This window comes from Nesoenas mayeri, assembly GCF_963082525.1.
Source record: "Nesoenas mayeri genome assembly, chromosome: 5".
Taxonomy (NCBI): Eukaryota; Metazoa; Chordata; class Aves; order Columbiformes; family Columbidae; genus Nesoenas; species Nesoenas mayeri.
Genome location: NC_137548.1, coordinates 6,927,786 through 6,945,249, shown reverse-complemented (window position 1 = coordinate 6,945,249; position 17,464 = coordinate 6,927,786). Strand labels below are relative to the sequence as shown.

General features: G+C 38.1%; 1 protein-coding gene across 1 annotated transcript in view; it reads right to left on the bottom strand.

Moving 5' to 3' along the window:
* Window positions 1-6,533: 6,533 nt before the first annotated feature.
* Window positions 6,534-17,464, bottom strand: part of HIF1A (hypoxia inducible factor 1 subunit alpha) — a 29,449-nt gene continuing 18,518 nt past the window's right edge. The window contains exons 5-15 of the mRNA XM_080345422.1: window positions 16,991-17,103; window positions 15,916-16,118; window positions 14,417-14,523; window positions 14,113-14,260; window positions 13,017-13,237; window positions 12,551-12,831; window positions 11,898-12,020; window positions 11,272-11,666; window positions 10,330-10,438; window positions 7,410-7,536; window positions 6,534-7,247 (exon numbers count right to left, since the gene is read on the bottom strand). Of these exons, the coding sequence (XP_080201548.1) occupies window positions 7,096-7,247; window positions 7,410-7,536; window positions 10,330-10,438; window positions 11,272-11,666; window positions 11,898-12,020; window positions 12,551-12,831; window positions 13,017-13,237; window positions 14,113-14,260; window positions 14,417-14,523; window positions 15,916-16,118; window positions 16,991-17,103 (1,979 nt within the window). The 3' untranslated portion in view covers window positions 6,534-7,095. The remainder of the gene's footprint in view (window positions 7,248-7,409; window positions 7,537-10,329; window positions 10,439-11,271; window positions 11,667-11,897; window positions 12,021-12,550; window positions 12,832-13,016; window positions 13,238-14,112; window positions 14,261-14,416; window positions 14,524-15,915; window positions 16,119-16,990; window positions 17,104-17,464) is intronic.

The window sequence follows — 17,464 nt, the reverse complement described above, 5'->3', positions numbered from 1 at the left end:
TACAGCCAGGCACTTCAGGCTATCAGCTTCTACCATCACAATCGCTTGCACACTGCTTTAGGCACAAAAGCATCTTTCATCATTTATTATATTTCCCAAAAGGTTGTTGGAATCCAACCTTCAGCCGCCTTTGTAGATGAGCAGGAAATGAATGGCCATCAAACAGCTGTTGGCTTTAAGCACCACCGATTGCCGCTTCCATTGATTGTAGAACAGAACCATTAGCGGAGCTATTACATGTGAACTGGACAGGTTTGAGCAGCTGCAGGGCAAGAGCTGCACCTGCTGGGTTTGGTTTGGCTTTTTTTGTTCTTCTTCGATTTTGAGAAGACATTTTCGTCTGTAATTTTAGCCACGTTTAGAGATATAGGGCAGCGACCCTGTTCATCTGGTAAATGCTCCTGCCTTCAACACATTGTACTGATTTTGAAACAGAATGTCCATGATATTGGGAAATCAGTTATAACGTACTTCCCCCCAATGGGCTGAAGCATTCAAAGCACAAGCAAGTTAATAATTGACACATCATGGAGCTAGTTCGTTATTGCTTACAGGTCAAGCCAAGCCCTCCTGAGTTACAGGAGTTATCCCTTCATTTGAAAGGGATGGAGGAGTTTGTTTCTGGAGTGATGCCGAATTTGTAGAGCTTAAGTGTGTTTTATGATTTTTATATTTTAAGTGGTGTGTGCTATGATTTCTCAGAGATGGTGTTTCAAGAAATGCTACATGGATTTTTTTTTTTATAAGGCAAATGGGGCTGCGTATCATGACACTTTAAGATGACATAAGATGCAGTGAGGATGAGGCGGTTGTGTTCATGTGTTAAGTTTTTCCTTGCAGAAAGTTTGGCTACAGTGTAAATAACAAAAATGCAGAGGTATAAAACAACAACAAGGTATCTTCATAGAATCCCCCTTCTGTGGTATATACAATGAAATAGTGTCAATTCTTAGGCTAATTATACTCTACTTTTCTTGATAAATGATGTGTTTTCATCTAGTGCTGCTTCAGATTTTTCATTAGATGGCCTTCCAAACTAAAAAAGAAAAAAGTAAGGAGGAGTGTGCTGGTTACTGTATCTTCTTTGTATTCTTTACTCTTAAACCAAAGGATGAAGTCCTGTTTACCCTATTAATTTCTAGCTTACAAATTGCAAGTTAGAAAGCCATTTATCCTGCACACATATTAATATCAGGGTCTTTTTCCAGTTGCATATGGCATAACTTTTTTTTTTTAACCTTGTGCGATTGTATTAGAACACACTTTCAAATTGAAGATATGAACATAAATCCATAAATCATCTTTTCAAGGATTTTTATGGAATTAAATGATGCATATATTTTATTAAATAGTGTATTAAAACTTCTATATGTACAAATATATCACTGATACCAAACAAGCAGCTCATATTCTACTGTGGCAGCACACGCACATGCCTTCTGCTTTCAGACTTCCCAACAAAGCAAGAACATTGCAAGAAATTCTTAATCTGTGCAGCAGGAAATGGTATCGATTTAACAAGACAGCAAGAGTCACAAGTTCTGGTCAAGTTACTTGTGTGTACCGAGAGCAACTGAAATCACCAGGAGGTGCCATGTGGGCTTCAAGCTGGTTTCTGTTTGGTTACTAAGGCCATTCTTGATGTGGTTACTGAGAGATTTCATCAAATTTCTGTCCCTCTGCCTCTGTAGTTGTTTCTCCCTTCTCCATCTTCCCATAGGGAAGCTTACACCATCCCTAATGTCCAACTTGGTAAATTGTGTGCTTAACCTCTTTTGTCCATGCATGTAGTTGTCTTAATACAGGTGGGATAACTGTTGAAGGTGAACAGGATTCAGCTGTAAGGGCAAGACAATTTATAGATGCTATGGGAAAACAGACCACATGCATGCCTGGTGTCAAACTTCTGACTTCAGCATGCAAAAGGAGTTTTAGTTACGCTGCATAATGGTTAATTAGTTCACTTTAAAAAGCAGTTTTGCCATCTCCATCTTTTAGAACAGGGATAACAGATGAACAGAAAGATCACAGAGGTCACAAATTAGAAACAAACCCTCTATTTTATTGAATTTTATACTGTTACACAATCAAAAAGAAATACAGTCACAAGGATGTCAAAATGTCTCAAGAGAAATATCAATTGCAAGACGTTGTACTTGGTTCCAAAAAAAGAATTCCATTAAAATATACCACTTCTTCATGAGAGAATACTGCTATTATTCACAAAATCTACCATACTGTATAAATCCAGTAGCAAACTCTTTAACTTTTTGGTAACTTGGGAAGCCTTGCTCAAGGTAAACAGGGAAGCAGAAGGAAAATGACAACTCATTTTTAGAATTTGGATCAAAACTCACAGTTCCCCAGAGCAGAGCTTTCTAGGGAGTCAAGTGCCTAATTGCTAATGGTATTTTTAACAAAAGCTGGATAGGCAACTCACAGGAATTTCTATGAAAATGGTCTTTCTAGGAAGTCCTCCTGGTCTGCAAAATGTTGGTTTTCATGCTGGGCAATTACAGACTGAATAATGCACGTAAGCACAGTGAGATTTGAGCAAAACATATATTGTTTGCAGCAGCAGCTATAGGAGGGAACAGGAACAGATGGGTTACCTGGGGCGCATCCAACCCTGGTTCACCAGGGTCATTTACTCACAATTTCCACACAACGTTTCATTCAGCACTGTGACAGTGGACAATACTGGTGACACAGGCAACATTTCTGCCTTTAGCTACACTGTTGAGCTGTTTAAATATGCAGCACTTTAACCTGTAATCATCAGATATTATCAATGCCTACACTTTTATTTCAGTGGAAGCCAAGTTGACTAATTCATTCAAAATAAGCTTTAAAGTCTTGAAATTGCAACCGATGCAATATATATAAAGTTTTAATTGTTCTTTCTGGCCTTAATTTGTAACTCGTAATTACTTGGGGGGAGTTTAATGTATGTACACAGACACAACAGGAGAGGAAATTTAATAGCTAAATGCTTTCATTTCAGCCCAAGGTTTTCAAAGATCAACACACAGTCCAAGTCTGTCTCCATCGAGGGCAGGAAAGTATGTTAGGAAGGTATACTTTGGACTCCAGGCTATCTTAATTTACTCACTATGTTACACCTGAGAGCAAGTTGGTTTGTTGAGCCTGGAGGAGACTGAGGGGAGAGCTCATCATGGTTACAGCTTCCCCCCAAGGGGAGGAGCAGGGGCAGGTGCCAAACTCTTTTCTTTAGTGACCACCAACAGAACCTGAGGGAATGGCAGGAAGATGTGCCAGGGGAGGTTCAGGTTGGACATGAGGAAAAGGTTCTTCACCCAGAGGGTGCTGGACACTGGAACAGGCTCCCCAGGGAGGTGTCATGGCCCCAAGCCTGACAGTGTTCAAGAAGAGACTGGACAGCAAACACCCTCAGACACATGGTGTGAACTGTGGGGTTGTCCTGTGCAGGGACAGGAGTTGGACTCAATGATCCTTGTGGGTCCTTCCAACTCAGGACATTCCACAATTCTATGATTCTAAGTTACTGGACAGCAGATTGAAGTGACTTCTTGGACTTCCTTTTCATGTAAAGGAACATAGGACATCATCATCAATACTAGTTTAAAAATTCCTTTACCTTTTAACAAGCATTTTTAATGATAAAAACAAATTAGAATCCATTTGTAAAAATAATTGTGCCATGCCATGAAGAAAGCATGGCTTGATGTCTGCTGTGGTCACAATAACTTTCTGGGAGGTAACTTTGTTATTCTCCCCAGTTTACCAATTTCCACATAATGCACCATGTTTCCTATGCAGAAGGAAACACTGTATTTACCTACAGTTTCTTCTTTACTACTGGTGAAGAATAAACACAAGAATTTAGCACCTCAACATTTTAAAAAGGTAGCAAGCCAGCAAAAATTATTCAAAATCGCTAAAAAAAAAAAACCATTTAGAAATGAATGTATTCTAGAAGTTTGTACTCCAAAGTAGGTTTATAATCAGGCTGTGTATTCCTAGAGTCTAAAAACACCCACAAAAAACAACGAAACAACAAAAAAAGGCCAACACAAAAAAAGCAGCTAAAAGGTGCACTTCCAGATTTTGTGAGCTCACATCTGCATTTAGCAAAGCTCTTACAGTGCCAGAGCAATTACTATTTTCCATTTCTTCTTCAGTGTCTCTAGGAGATTCACTTCTTTTTAGTTTGATGTTGTGTTAATTTTCTTTTTTTCCTAGAGTAAACCAACACAGCTACTGCAGTTCATTCCATTAAATGCTGCTTTCAGTCACTTTTACCAGGACAGTTAACAAAATGCCACTCTGTGTTATTACATATAATAAAACATGTGAGAATTGGGAAGATTCTTACATGAAATGTGGCTCATTGAAATCCACAGCTGCTGTCATTAACACCAGGGATCATAGATCACACAGGTCACTTAAATTTTCCTCCTCTTTTTAAAATGGGTGTTTCTCTACAAAAAAAGTGCAGCCCTCTTAAATTTAAGTATACTGAAGAGGAACCAACAGATCCAAATAGGTCAGGCTCCTCCAAAATGAGGTCAAGAGAGTAGCAAACCACCACCAAGCAGGAAGGTGTGGAGTTTCTCTTGGAGGAGAAGGACAACCCACCAGGCAGCTCAAAGCTTGCCAGGGCAGGAAGCAAAGCAGAACCCTCTGGTACCTTCCCCATGTCTACAGGACTCTCCTCACCATCTCACAGAAGCATCAGGTCACTCCATGCAGAGCTGAGCACAAGGGATGACTAAACAGCCGGTACTGTACTTCTTTGTGCAACTTCTACTCAAACCATAAGAAGTGTGCAACTATCCTCCACTACTAGTGCCTTATCTTCTTTTTTTTTTTAATGGAGACTATTAGCTACCAATTAAGTTTAATTAATACAATTGTGTCAGATTGAGAAGTGCTCCTTTCAGTGAAACAGTCATTTTAGAAAACGGGTTAAGCTTATTATAGAGTCATAGAACACAGTTTGTGTTGGAAGGACCTTCAAAGCTCATGCAGTGTCACCCCTGCCATGAGCAGGGACATCTTCACCAGCTCAGGTTGCTCAGAGCCCCGTCCAGCCTGGCCTGGGATGTCTTCAAGAATGGGGCATCCACCACCTCTCTGGGCAACCTGTTCCAATGCCTCAGCACCCTCAATATAATCTACCATTATATTGGTTTCAAAAGAGTCCAATGAAATCAAAGTTGCCAAAACAATTCTCATGACGCTCCACATCTTACACTGAGCTAAGTTTCATTAAAATAGTTTGAAGAACACACAGAGTGTTTTCACCCTATTTACACATTACAAGGTTGTATCAGTAGCATCGTGCTTTAAGACAGGGAAAGGAGAAAAGTCACCTGGTCAAAGTTACTGAGTGAACAGCACAAGAATGCAGAACGAGCTTTATCATTAAGTGCCAGCTTCACTATTTAATTATGCAGTTTTGTGATAAAAATCAATCTTTAATTGATCACTCCCATAATTTTTACTTTGTCCTGCTTTCCAGTGTTACCTTGATACAGCTTCCAGAGACAAGCCTTTAAGCTGTTCATTAGGAAAAATCTTCCCACTGTAACACAACACAAATATGCCATCTCCTCGCTTCCAAGTTTGCTAACTGGTGTGATAACAGATTTAAAAATTTAACATCTTTGGCGAGCGGTAGTACAACACTGTCTAGGAGACTTCAGTACTGAATAGGCTCAATAATTAACGCGGAGATGTTACAATCAAAATAAGGAAGTAGTGATTCCCAATCGGCTCTAAGTTTTAAAAGGGGAACATTGATGAACAATAACCACTAACAAAAATATAAATTATCTCATTTCTCTCAGATAACACACTCCCCAAGGGGGCCTGGTCCACATATAGTTTATTGATGTAAGAAAATAATACAGTTAGTGTTAGATCTAACCACAAAGAGCAAAAGAACGAGTGAATGAATGAAGGTTTTGTACAGTACATATAGGAAAATAAGATGTTTGTGACAACTATATATTTCTAAATAAAAAGGCTTCTAAATATATTCAAGTTATTGAAATCTACATGAAAACATATGGATGTTAATAGCAACAAGGTGCGTAAAACCAAAACATCAAAATATTGAGCAACTCAATGAAGTACTAGATAAAACTTGGCTAACAATGCAAGATGTTTTACAATCTGCTTGAAATATCACCTATACCACACAGGGTAAAAGCTGAACATTTAGATTTAAGATCATACACAATATTAGCATTAACTTCAACAACTACAGGCAGGGATTTTTTTTTTTTTAAGCTGGCAAAGTGACTACTTTAAGAACATCAAACTCTCTCTAAATTGAGAACGTATCCAAATAAAATGCTGCTAGCCCTTTCCAGATAAAGCCTTTCCTTTGCCTAACCACACTCAAGTCAAAAGCATCAGACAGCATTTAAGAACAATTTATATTACAACGTGACTAAAATAATGACATAATCCTGGTTTAAACATGATTTCGTAGGCAAACAAAAAAAGATTCTTCTTAAAAACTAGTTTTTATAAATGCAGAATATATTGCATGAGGAACTGCTGGTATTTTTTAAGAAAATATATTGTGCGATTGTGGCTACAATGCACTGCTGCAAAGCATTGTTGTTTCTTATAAAAACTATTAAAATAAAAAAAACTTACTTGAACATAAAGAGTAAGAGAGCACAAGTCTTCCAACCACCTGTGAAGAGCAGGATGGAAGTATTGCCAGTTTTACCTGTGTTGATGTTTCACTAATGATAAGTTTTGGTGACCAACTCCCCAGCCAAAAAATAAATAGGTTTTTTTTTTTAAATCAGGTGCATATTTCAAAGCTGCTATTACAAGTGTGTTTTAAATGTAATGGACATAAAAGTGTATGTACCAAAGAATTATAAAAATGCACTATAGTTTTGAGTTATTGTTACATAAAGAACATATTAAAAATACTGTCAAAATAAGTAGAAAGGGGATCAAAACTGAACTAACTGAATTAGTGCAGTACTGTAGCCAGGCTTCTAAAATCAGATATAGAAAATATAAATAGACTGCTTTAGGTGATGATTCACCAGTGTCCAAAAAAGGAACAAGTATTGTGAAAGCTCAATTAACTTGATCCAGAGCTTTGAGCAGTTCTTCCCCCTGTAGCAGGTTTCTGTTGCCTTGTATGGGAGCATTTACTTCGCAGTCGTAACTCGTGAGTTGGGGGAGTCCACTCTCATCCATCGACTGCCCTAGAAGTTTACTTGCTATGTCTATAGAGGGAGGGGAAGGAAAAACAGTGCACTTTATTTGCCAGGCTTAACCTTTCCTCCAAAATTGCTTACAAAGGAGGTGAGTTTGGATGCTTTTGTCACTCAGTTCACACACAGCCGCCATCCACCCTCCTCTACACATGAAAAAAAGCCAATACTAACCAGTTGATAATAGAATGATTGTCTTTTGCTCCACTCCGTTATGACCGTTTGTTTTACATCCCTTTACACGTTTCCAAGCAAGTGTTGCATTTCCTCCACGGTCACCTGTCTGCTGGAATAAAGACCCCTAGAAAGAAAGACAATAAATCTTCTTTATTAAATACTGTATCTTTCTAGACCTCCACATCCCTCTTCCAAACTAACAGCTCGGGTCACTAATTACTAATGTAGGCATTGTTACAATTGAAAGGGCACTTCAGGCAGAACTCGGGCCAGGGGGAATATATTTCCAAATGCACTGGCTTTGAAAATTATTTACAAGAAAACCTAAGCAGATTTCAAGACCCTATTTCTCCTACAGCAAACAGTTATTAAATGCTGGTTATCTTCAGTTACCATGCTCAAGATTAGTGTGTATATGTACACACACCTCCTCCCCCCCCCCCCCCCATTTAATTACCACTGCTCTTGTGTGAGTAAGCATCAGGTTTTCACTCCAGTCCCTAATGGTTTTCTGCACTGGAATTAACAGTGTAGACAGGAGATTCAGGAACCTCGGTAGGTCGATTCTATCTAAATTTAAGATGTAAATTCTGCTGGCGCTCCAGTTATTGCCACCCAGCCACCTGACCCATTGCAGGGAACGCAGTCCTAAGCCACTCATTGCAGATATAGCTCTTAGCATATTGACAGCAGTACAAAAGATACAGAGATCAGAAAGCTTTTAAGAGCTCCATATAATTAGGATAGGTAAGAAGAAGCTGCCACTGAAACAGATGGGACAGAAGGAAAAAACACTGTCCTAGTATCAAGTCTGATGGCAAAAGTAGTTGAATCTGCAAAGTTTTGTCTTGTTAGTAGTACTGACTGCTGCATAGAGAGGAAAAGGTACTTCAGAATGCTGCCATTATCCTGAACACTTAAAATTGTATAAACTGTATGTTTTCAGGTTCTGGAACACCCATGCAAGTCAAAAGGACAGTTGTATAATAGAAGTTACAGCTAAACAACTCAGACTTATAAGCTGCATTTCATAGTAAGGTCAGTCACCTACATTGTTACTCATTTTTCTTTGTTTATTTGGTGGGTGTTTTTGCTTTTATTATGAATGCAATACAGCCCTTCATATTAAAAAAGATACAGCTCATCCTTTTCAGCATAATGATTTGGATCATCAGTTTCATAACCTTACTATAACACATCTTGCTCTTGTCTCATTCTCCCATTTTCTAGAAAACTGAAGTAGTATTTCACTTTTGTCTTCACTTATTTCCAGTCTTTGCAAAGTCCCACTTCCTTACAGCTAAGAAGCTGTGGCAAGTTTTTGCATAATCCTAGAATACCATGTATTATAAGCCTGGATTTATCATAAGTTTTCTTCTGTGTGTGTGCAAGGCCTAGTTCATCCACTCAGAAATCCATTGTGGAGAAAGAAGCTGAAAATCAGAAGCATTTGCTTGAAATGATGTCAGTAAGACCCAGCTACATGGAAAATTCAGCTTCTGTCTGTACAGAAACTATCAAAATATTTAGAATATTTTTGTCAGATACAGAAAAAAGTTTAGCAAAAGATGAAGTTTGAGCCTATAAACATTAAAAAGAAGCCTGAACACTATTACAGCAGTTAATACAGAACCGATGTGTTCTATGTATTTAGTGCCAGCCCCTGCTATTTTGAATGTTTTACCAGCAACACTGTATGACAGCGGCAGCACCGTCACATGAAAAAGGGGCAACGAAAGGCAATAAAGTTTCTTGCAGAGCTGTGAATACTTACAGAGCTACTGGAAGCAATGGAACAATATGCATGAAAGTGCAAAGCATTTACCAAGTGAAAACAATGGCATAAGTATGATTATTTTTGTATTAAAGTCTGATTGCCTCACAGAGAAAGGAAAAAAAAAAAGGACGTAACAGCTTTCTCTGCTTTTCTAGAAGAAAGGAATGATAAAGCCAGTATATAGTGATTTGTCCCGTGCTCAAACCAGAATGGTAATACAGGAAATAATTCTCAGTTCAGAAGAAAAATAATCCTGCACTATGAGACATGATGGATGACTGCACCCAGGAGATGGACCACTAGAGAAAGAATCTCAATTGTTACAATGCAGTAGAGGAACCAAGAATTAACTGTGCAAACACTTGAGAGAAGTGAGAACTTGCAATGAAGGCAAGAAGAGAGATAACTATGTAATATAGCAAAGTTCAAGATTTCAAAGTATTAAGAACTGACAGCAAGAGACAAAGATCATGGAAACGAAACACTCTTGCAGAAAATAACAAGCTAGATAGCCCCATTTAAGTGACACAAATCTAAGAATATCTAAAAAGATTCTTTTAAATAGTGAAAACAGATGATGAGCTACACACAACCGCACACACTAATACTAGAGAGAGGGTGCATGAAATGAAAGTGGCAGTGATATACGTTTGCTATGTTATATGAATTCTATTCCTTTATGGTTCAGACGATCTTGTTATCTGATCAAATATCTCAAACTCAATGGAAAAATTAAAGCATAGAAAGCAGCATAAGAACACTATCTCCAGCATTGACATATCTGAAAATTGAGTTTGAATTTAAAAGTGAAATAGATATGGCAACTGTAAATTTACATGTGATGTCTTACACATTTGTGCCTATTCTACTGAAGAACATGGATTTTCACAGAATATCTAATATCTTCTCTCTAATCAAGAAATGTGCTTGGGTATAGAAGACACTTTTGAAACGACTGACAGTAAAAGAACTGAAATCAGAGTATCTGCATAAGTTGGGCATTTCGCTATAAAACAATTATCTCTGATCCCAAGATTCCACTGCACACCAACAGCTAAACTCAGGAGTCTGCACTGATGCCTCATTTCAGAAATTGCAAGGTTAAAAGTGAATATTTTAAAATGGTAAAATAAAACTCACAATTCCAACTGCCTGAAAAAGTGAACCATCATGTTCCATTTTTCGTTTTCTCTGAGCATTATGCAAAGCTAGCATCTTTGGATTTAGTTCTTCATCCATTGCAGTAGATCTAAGAAAAATTGATTCAGGCTGTTAAGACGTTTCTACTATCCTCAAGCCATTCTTCTTTTGTGGTCACTTATACACAATATCACAGAACTGAATTAATGAACTATACTACTTGGTTTCAAAATTGACTATTTTCAACAATCATTGTCTACGAGCATAGCAAATGTTAGCTTTTAATCTTGCTCTGAAGTTCAGAATGAGTTATAGCAAAATTTTAATTATTTGCAGAAAAATAACAAAGCATAAAAGTTCAGCAATTCACTTTCAACAGAAAGAAGGGAGGGAAGGATGAGAAAAAGTCTATTCTGAATATTTCTATGTACAGATAAAACTTCTATGTATCAAAGGTCTGATGTTCGCAGGATTTTCTATCATGATAAATATCTACTACAAATGCCACAGTCCATCATTATGAAATAGGTCTCGCTTTAAAAGCAATAAATGCAGCACACAAACTGCTGTCACCTCTTACCTCATAACAAAGTGGACCAGAAATACTGTGTGGGTACAACTACTTGTATGTTGCCTACTGCATTCTTTTAAAAAGGCTGCACATCAGATACAAGAGTAGAATAAAATTATGAACAGAGTTTGCATATAGTAGCTGCCTGTGACACAAGATGTTTATGTAAAAGCTACTGTGAAATTAGCTTTAGGGAAGCTTGCTACACAAACAAAAAAGAAACTTGTTTTAAATGTCCAGATTTAAAAGTATCAATTTCTACTTTCACATAGAATGCCGAAGACAACATACAACAGTTGGCAGTATTTAAAAATGGATTCCATCTAATTTCTTGAACAGATACTAGTGCTCAAGCTTTGCTTTTAAAATACCTTTTGTTCAGCGTGACTGTTAGCAAGCTGGGCGCTCCCGGACACGATTTTTCCGTCTGATCCACTGTTCCCTTTCCCGCTCGGATCGGAGACGCGGTTCGACTCCTGTTCCCACTGTACGGTGATGCTGGGGCACTACTCGTTTCGCTGATTATGTGGACAGGAGATGAAGGAACAATTAGCGTCTTCACATCATCCACACGTTCTGTCACTGGTTTTATTTCATCAGCAGTACTTGATGGAGTTTGAGTCTGCTGGAATATGGTAATGGTGGCCGTGTTCTGAGAGCCAGAAGAACTGCTTTCCAGCGGAGACAGCTGATCAAAGGAGCGCAACTGGAAGTCATCATCCATTGGGATGTAAGGAGCCAACATCTCCAAGTCTAAATCAGTTTCCTGGGAAAGACGAGAAGTAAAAATTATAAATATGTAAGAACATCTCAGCTATGACTTCATGGCTTCACTAAGGCTCTTCCTTTTACCAAATTCTTACAATACTTTTTTTTGCAATTAATTCTAGTAACAAAGTTACATAAAAGAGCAAAGAGGTTCCTGAAGATATTCTAAGAGAAGCACACTGAGAATAAGTATCAAGATGATACAGAATTTTCAGTTAATGTACATTACCTGAGTAGAGAATGGATTTTTTGCCTCTGTATCTATTGCAAAGAGTTTCTCCACTAATTCCAGTTTGAACTCATTAGCCATCTCATTATCCACATCAAAGCAGTAGTCGTTGGGACTACTGGGCTGTGAAAACATTTTGAGCACAGTTTTAAGTTTCTGTCATTACATCATTTCACATTGAATCTACAGATTCTCTGAAAAAAAGTGTTCTAATGTAAAATCCAATTCCAAGCTATAGCTTCACAAAATTAAAATGGGAAAGGAAAACATTTATCAGTATACATTCAAATTTACCACACCTGGGAAGCACATGATTAGTTGGAACCTGAAAGGAGCCCTTGCAGTAATTTATTACAACTAATTTGCTGTTTACAGAAGTTGTCTCTCAACCGTTCTTTTATAGAATGACCAATCCCAAGCTCTTCTTATTTCTATCAGGTGGTATCGTGTGCGTTTGCAAGACTCACTTTAAAGAAAAGATAATTCTCAGTATGAAAACTTATCTTTCTCCTCAACGTGGAGTGACTTGACTAAGTCACAGCTTGGAAATAATTTTCAATTCCTGTCGTGGCTGCATCCTTAACCAGATTTGCTCCACAAGCCCCAACAGCACATCCATTTTAATAAGAGCACATCCAAATTTCGGAACTAACCTCGGGTGAACTTTGGCTGGTACTCGCATCAGAAGGGCTGGTCGGTCGCTCTTGCGCCTGCGGTATGGTAAAAGAAAGTTCGAGCGGCTCTGTGTTTGGCTCCAGCTTTGATACAACTTCTCTATTGAGTGCAGGATCAGCGTTGCTACGAAGTGGCTTCGTAGTTTCAGAGGCAGGTAGTGGGGACATTGCCATATTTATATTCTGCAATTTCTCACTGGATGAGGGGAGCATTACATCATTATACAAAGGAACTTCATCACATTGTTGTTCATCAGACTCTACAAAAATTAAAAGAAACCATCAACCTAAGTAACAATACTGAGAGTGTCTACGGACCTCACTACATTTAAACTGCACCTGAAATACCACCAGGCAAGTGATATTGGGAGGTGATGTTTCAAAGTTTACTGTAAAATACTAACTTTACTAATTAGCATGCTCTCCAAATTAAACACACACCCACCATTACTGCTGAAATCTAGAGAGATAATTGTGTCTCCAGCAGCTGGGGCCAGCACAGTTAAAGCATCTGGTTCCTGCTTAAGTTTTTCAAAAAGGCTGTTGGTATCATCCAGGTCATCTTTGCTGAATATTTTGGTCATTTTCATATCAGGAGACTCCACTGGTTTCAGCATACACTCAGTTTGTCCCAGGGAAAAAATTAAGTCCTTCTGAACAATTCCACTGTCAGACAGAGAGGGAGATGACTGTTAAAGAGCAGCTAAAAGGAATAAATTCAGGCTTAATGGTCTTCTAAGTTGAAAGAAACACACGCACACGCACCCCACAACACACAAAAACCCCCACCACAACCACCACACATACTACAAAATTACCAAGATAGGAGCTTTAAGCTTTTTCTCCCCCATCATTCTTTCCTCAAATGTAATAAGATAAAGCAAGCACTAACTGTGGTGCCATCAAAAAAGCAACAAAAACACACATGCTTTTCCAAAGGTAAAGATAAAATGTTAGATATTTCCTAAAACGCTTTTCTTCATTTTAAACAAATGTACAATATGTTGATTGACAATGGTACATTTGTCAAAGTTCTGAAAAAACTGCAAGACTATTCTACAGAAAAACAGTCATAAAGTCTGCCTTCAGTTGAAGCTTTCAATTAAAGGAGGAATTCTAAGGAAGAAAAAGATAAACGGGCTTAAGAAAGGGACCATTACGGCTGCTTTGACTCCATGACTAAAAGTTATTAGTGAAATTAACTGCTCCAAACTGCAGACAAAGGTTAAGGAGTTGTCCAGAACACACACAAATTCTCAAGTGCTTGCATCACAACAGTCCAGCAGAGGTTGGCCCTACACTCATTTGCAATAAGAGACCTTCCCGCTGACATCACTAGATCAAAAAAATGGTTTGTTTTCTAGTACAATTCCTAATCCTAGAGCTGGCAGCAAAAATTTCCCTGGTAGGAAAAATAGTAACATAACGTATTCAACACAAGATCACATTCTCAGTTGAAGAGACATAGATAGCTCCATCAGTATCTGAATTCGTATTCAATAAAAACTATGACAAAGAATAGTGATGTCCCCTCAACTTACCTCAACACATAATTTACACACACTATGCACTGCGGCTGAGAATTCTTAGTGTTGTAGATAACAGTCGCTTGAGTTTCAACCCAAACGTAGCCACCTTTTTTCGCAAGCATTCTGTACTGCCCTGTTGTCACCTGCCCTTTTGTGAACACTGAAAGCAGAAAGGACACCAGCTTTAACTCCAGGCAGAAACAAAATGAAACCATTTAAGAGAAATATTCACTTCAGATTCCTATCTGCAATTTAAAGCAAGCCCTGGTGCTGCTGCTGTATCTCATCTCTTGTAGTCAGAGGGTTTCTCACTTACTGTCATGGTGTGTTTTGGTCAGATGATCAGAGTCCAACGCATGATAATACTCGTAGATAGAGCGACCCAGGAGTTCCTCTGGCTCATACCCCATCAACTCTGTAATTCTTTAAAACAAGGGAAAAAATTGTTCAGTAAAAGCAGGCAAGGAGTACCACAAATACCAGAGCATTGGGATGCTTGGACATCCCAGGTCTCACTTCCACACACATTAGCACCAATTTGGGTTTACTTGGAGTTTTCATTTAGAAATAAATTACTATTTTTTTTATGCTTCTTTAAAAGAGAAATATCAGCAGGCAGAGGATTTTACTTCTCATTGAATATGTATAAATCATGTCCTGTGGTGGACAGGATTATGTAAATCCCTGCTTTCCAGAGTTGTTATTTTTTTTTCCCTGAAAGGTAGACCAGCTACTTACAGACTAGAAAATCCAGCTTAGGCAAATATGAGAATTCAATAAAATAACAGAGACATGCTTCAACGGTTTTAAACCTGCACCTGAAATAAATTAGGAATCAGATTTATTCTTCCCACTGTCAATCACAGCCAACTTTTAAAGACAACAGTATTTTCTTCAGCCCCTAGAGGGCAATGCTAACCAGCGGAATGCCTTCATTTTGCCCTATTCTACCTGCAGAATGTGACCAAATAAGTACTTTTCATGGGACATCAGTCCTAGAAATATGACGTTACTGCAGAGGACAGAAAGTGACCTGCATTAACATCTCTTTGCATCTAAACTGCAGCAAGTAATTAGAAGTTCATTTTTGTGATAAGGAAAACTAAACTCTGAGGGGGCAGGAACAAATAATACCCACTTGAACAAAAGAACACAAACCAAAAACCTCAGGTCAATAATTTCCCTCACTTGTTTTTCAAATTTGTCAAGCTAAGGTTCTGAAGCATAGCAAGAGCAATCTTATGTATTTGACTATATGCATGATTTGTACCAGAACACAACATTTCATTTGGAACAGCAGATGGGTCGCATCAAAAATACAGCTGAAGTTTTGGAGGTTATTTTGGACTGGAGAAAGGAAACACTGATCTACTGAGGAAGGGAGAGGGGGGAAGTGGTAGTAATAAAATGCATCTGACAAGTATTACACACCCACTCTCTGCAGTCCCCAAAATGCGCCACCAGCTTTGACAAAACTAAAATCCTTCCTGTTTTTTCAGTGTCTAAAAGAATCTTCTCATTTCAATTTAACCACTGCCACTACACTAAAGACCAGTTTGAGCAGGTACTTAACTGTAGGCAAAGGATTTATTCCAAAGTAAGAACCCTGCAGCCTCCTCAGATTCAAAAATCTGTCTTTCAAATAAGATATGCTGATCAGTTCGTAAAAGCCAAAGCATCCAGGCAATAATCAAGTTAACAAGTACAACTCTGTAAATGTACAAGGCCAACAATAGCCAAGGTGTACAATCCCTGCAAATCCTTCAAGTGAATTAATCATTTTTATATATATATATACGAATATATATACATTACCTTTCATCACAATAGGAAAATTTCATATCAAGACTGTGACGACTGAGGAACGTTTTACTGTCCAGGGGGACCTCAATGTTTGACGGATGAGGAATAGGTTCACAGATCAACACCAGACACGTCATGGGAGGTTTTTTGTAGCCACAGTGAGTTTGATTACCGCACGTGTCGTATACGCGAATATGTCCAGTGCAGTGGAGTACCTATGGGAAAGGTATATTTTAAAGAGAGACCAGGGTCTTGTCTGTCAGACAACACAACTGTATTTCCATTTCCATATTCCATTTCCTCAGCAGGAGGTATCTTACTATTTCAATTTCAAAGTTATGTTAACAGCAGCAACCTCCATTTCAGATCTGCTGCAGAAGTGATCTTAGAGATCAAATGTATTCTTCAAAACACAAGTTTTGCATTTTGTGGTTTCCTTTTGTTGTTTTTTTTTAACCATTCTGAAGTAGAAATTGTTCACAGACAGCAGTAAAGAAGAAAAGTTGTTTGATCCAGAGTAACTAAATTTAAGTTATAAAAGAGAACTGTGAGCTGGAACACCACTTGCTACAGTAAAAGGTTACTTATTGTCCAGAGGAGAAAATGCATTCGCTGCAGAAAGTTAGTGGGCTCTTTTTGTTCCGACTGTTACAAAAGGGACAGCCAGCGGCTGCAGAAAGAACAGTATTGAAGTCCTTCGGGGAGACCTCGATGTCACATTTACAGGGTCAAATCAAAAGGAATCAGGTATCAGCATAAGTGGTGTCGAGTATTTTCTTCCCAGAGGAGGCGGCTTTACGCAAACATCTTCAGTAATTTTCATTTCCAATATGTAAATGACCTCTAATTTAAAATGGAGAATTCATTAAAAGACTTTTGAAAGGCTAATTTAAAAACATTGTTTCAGTTACCCCTGTGATGTGTTCAGCATTAAAATTCAGCATATTGAAGCACAATCATTAAATTAGCTAAGTACTTAATGAAAAATCAAGCTCGTTACATGAAGTAAAAATGTTGAAATATGGCGAGTTATGACATCTGAAGAAGCAGCTGCCAACCTACATAAATATTCCTTGGCATTAGTTACCTTCCACGTAGCAGACTTTATATTCACTGTTCGTCCCCTGCTAGTCAGTGTACACTTCATTCTGAGAAAAAAGCTGCGCTCCGTGTTTTGCTCTTTACCCTTTTTCACAGGACCTAGCAAAAGCAAATAGTAAAACCAATTCTTAAGCTCTTGGATCATCTTCCAAAGGCATTTAAAAAAACCCAACATCTTACGGAACTCTTAAGACTAGGGGAAAACCCCCCAAATAAGTTAAAAAGATTGATAAAGCTAACAGTGCTTTCAACAGTAACACTTTTCAGAATGAGTTTTACTGTGAGGTAGGCAAAAAATGATATTTCAGTGTCTTACAATCAGTATTGTATTTGCAGCCAACTCTACACTCATGAATTTCAGGAAAAAGGGGTGGGGAGAAAAACACTGATTGAAAATTTAATATATATAAATACTGTGTCAGAGGACAACAAAAGCCTATGCTGAGTGAGAATTACTGTT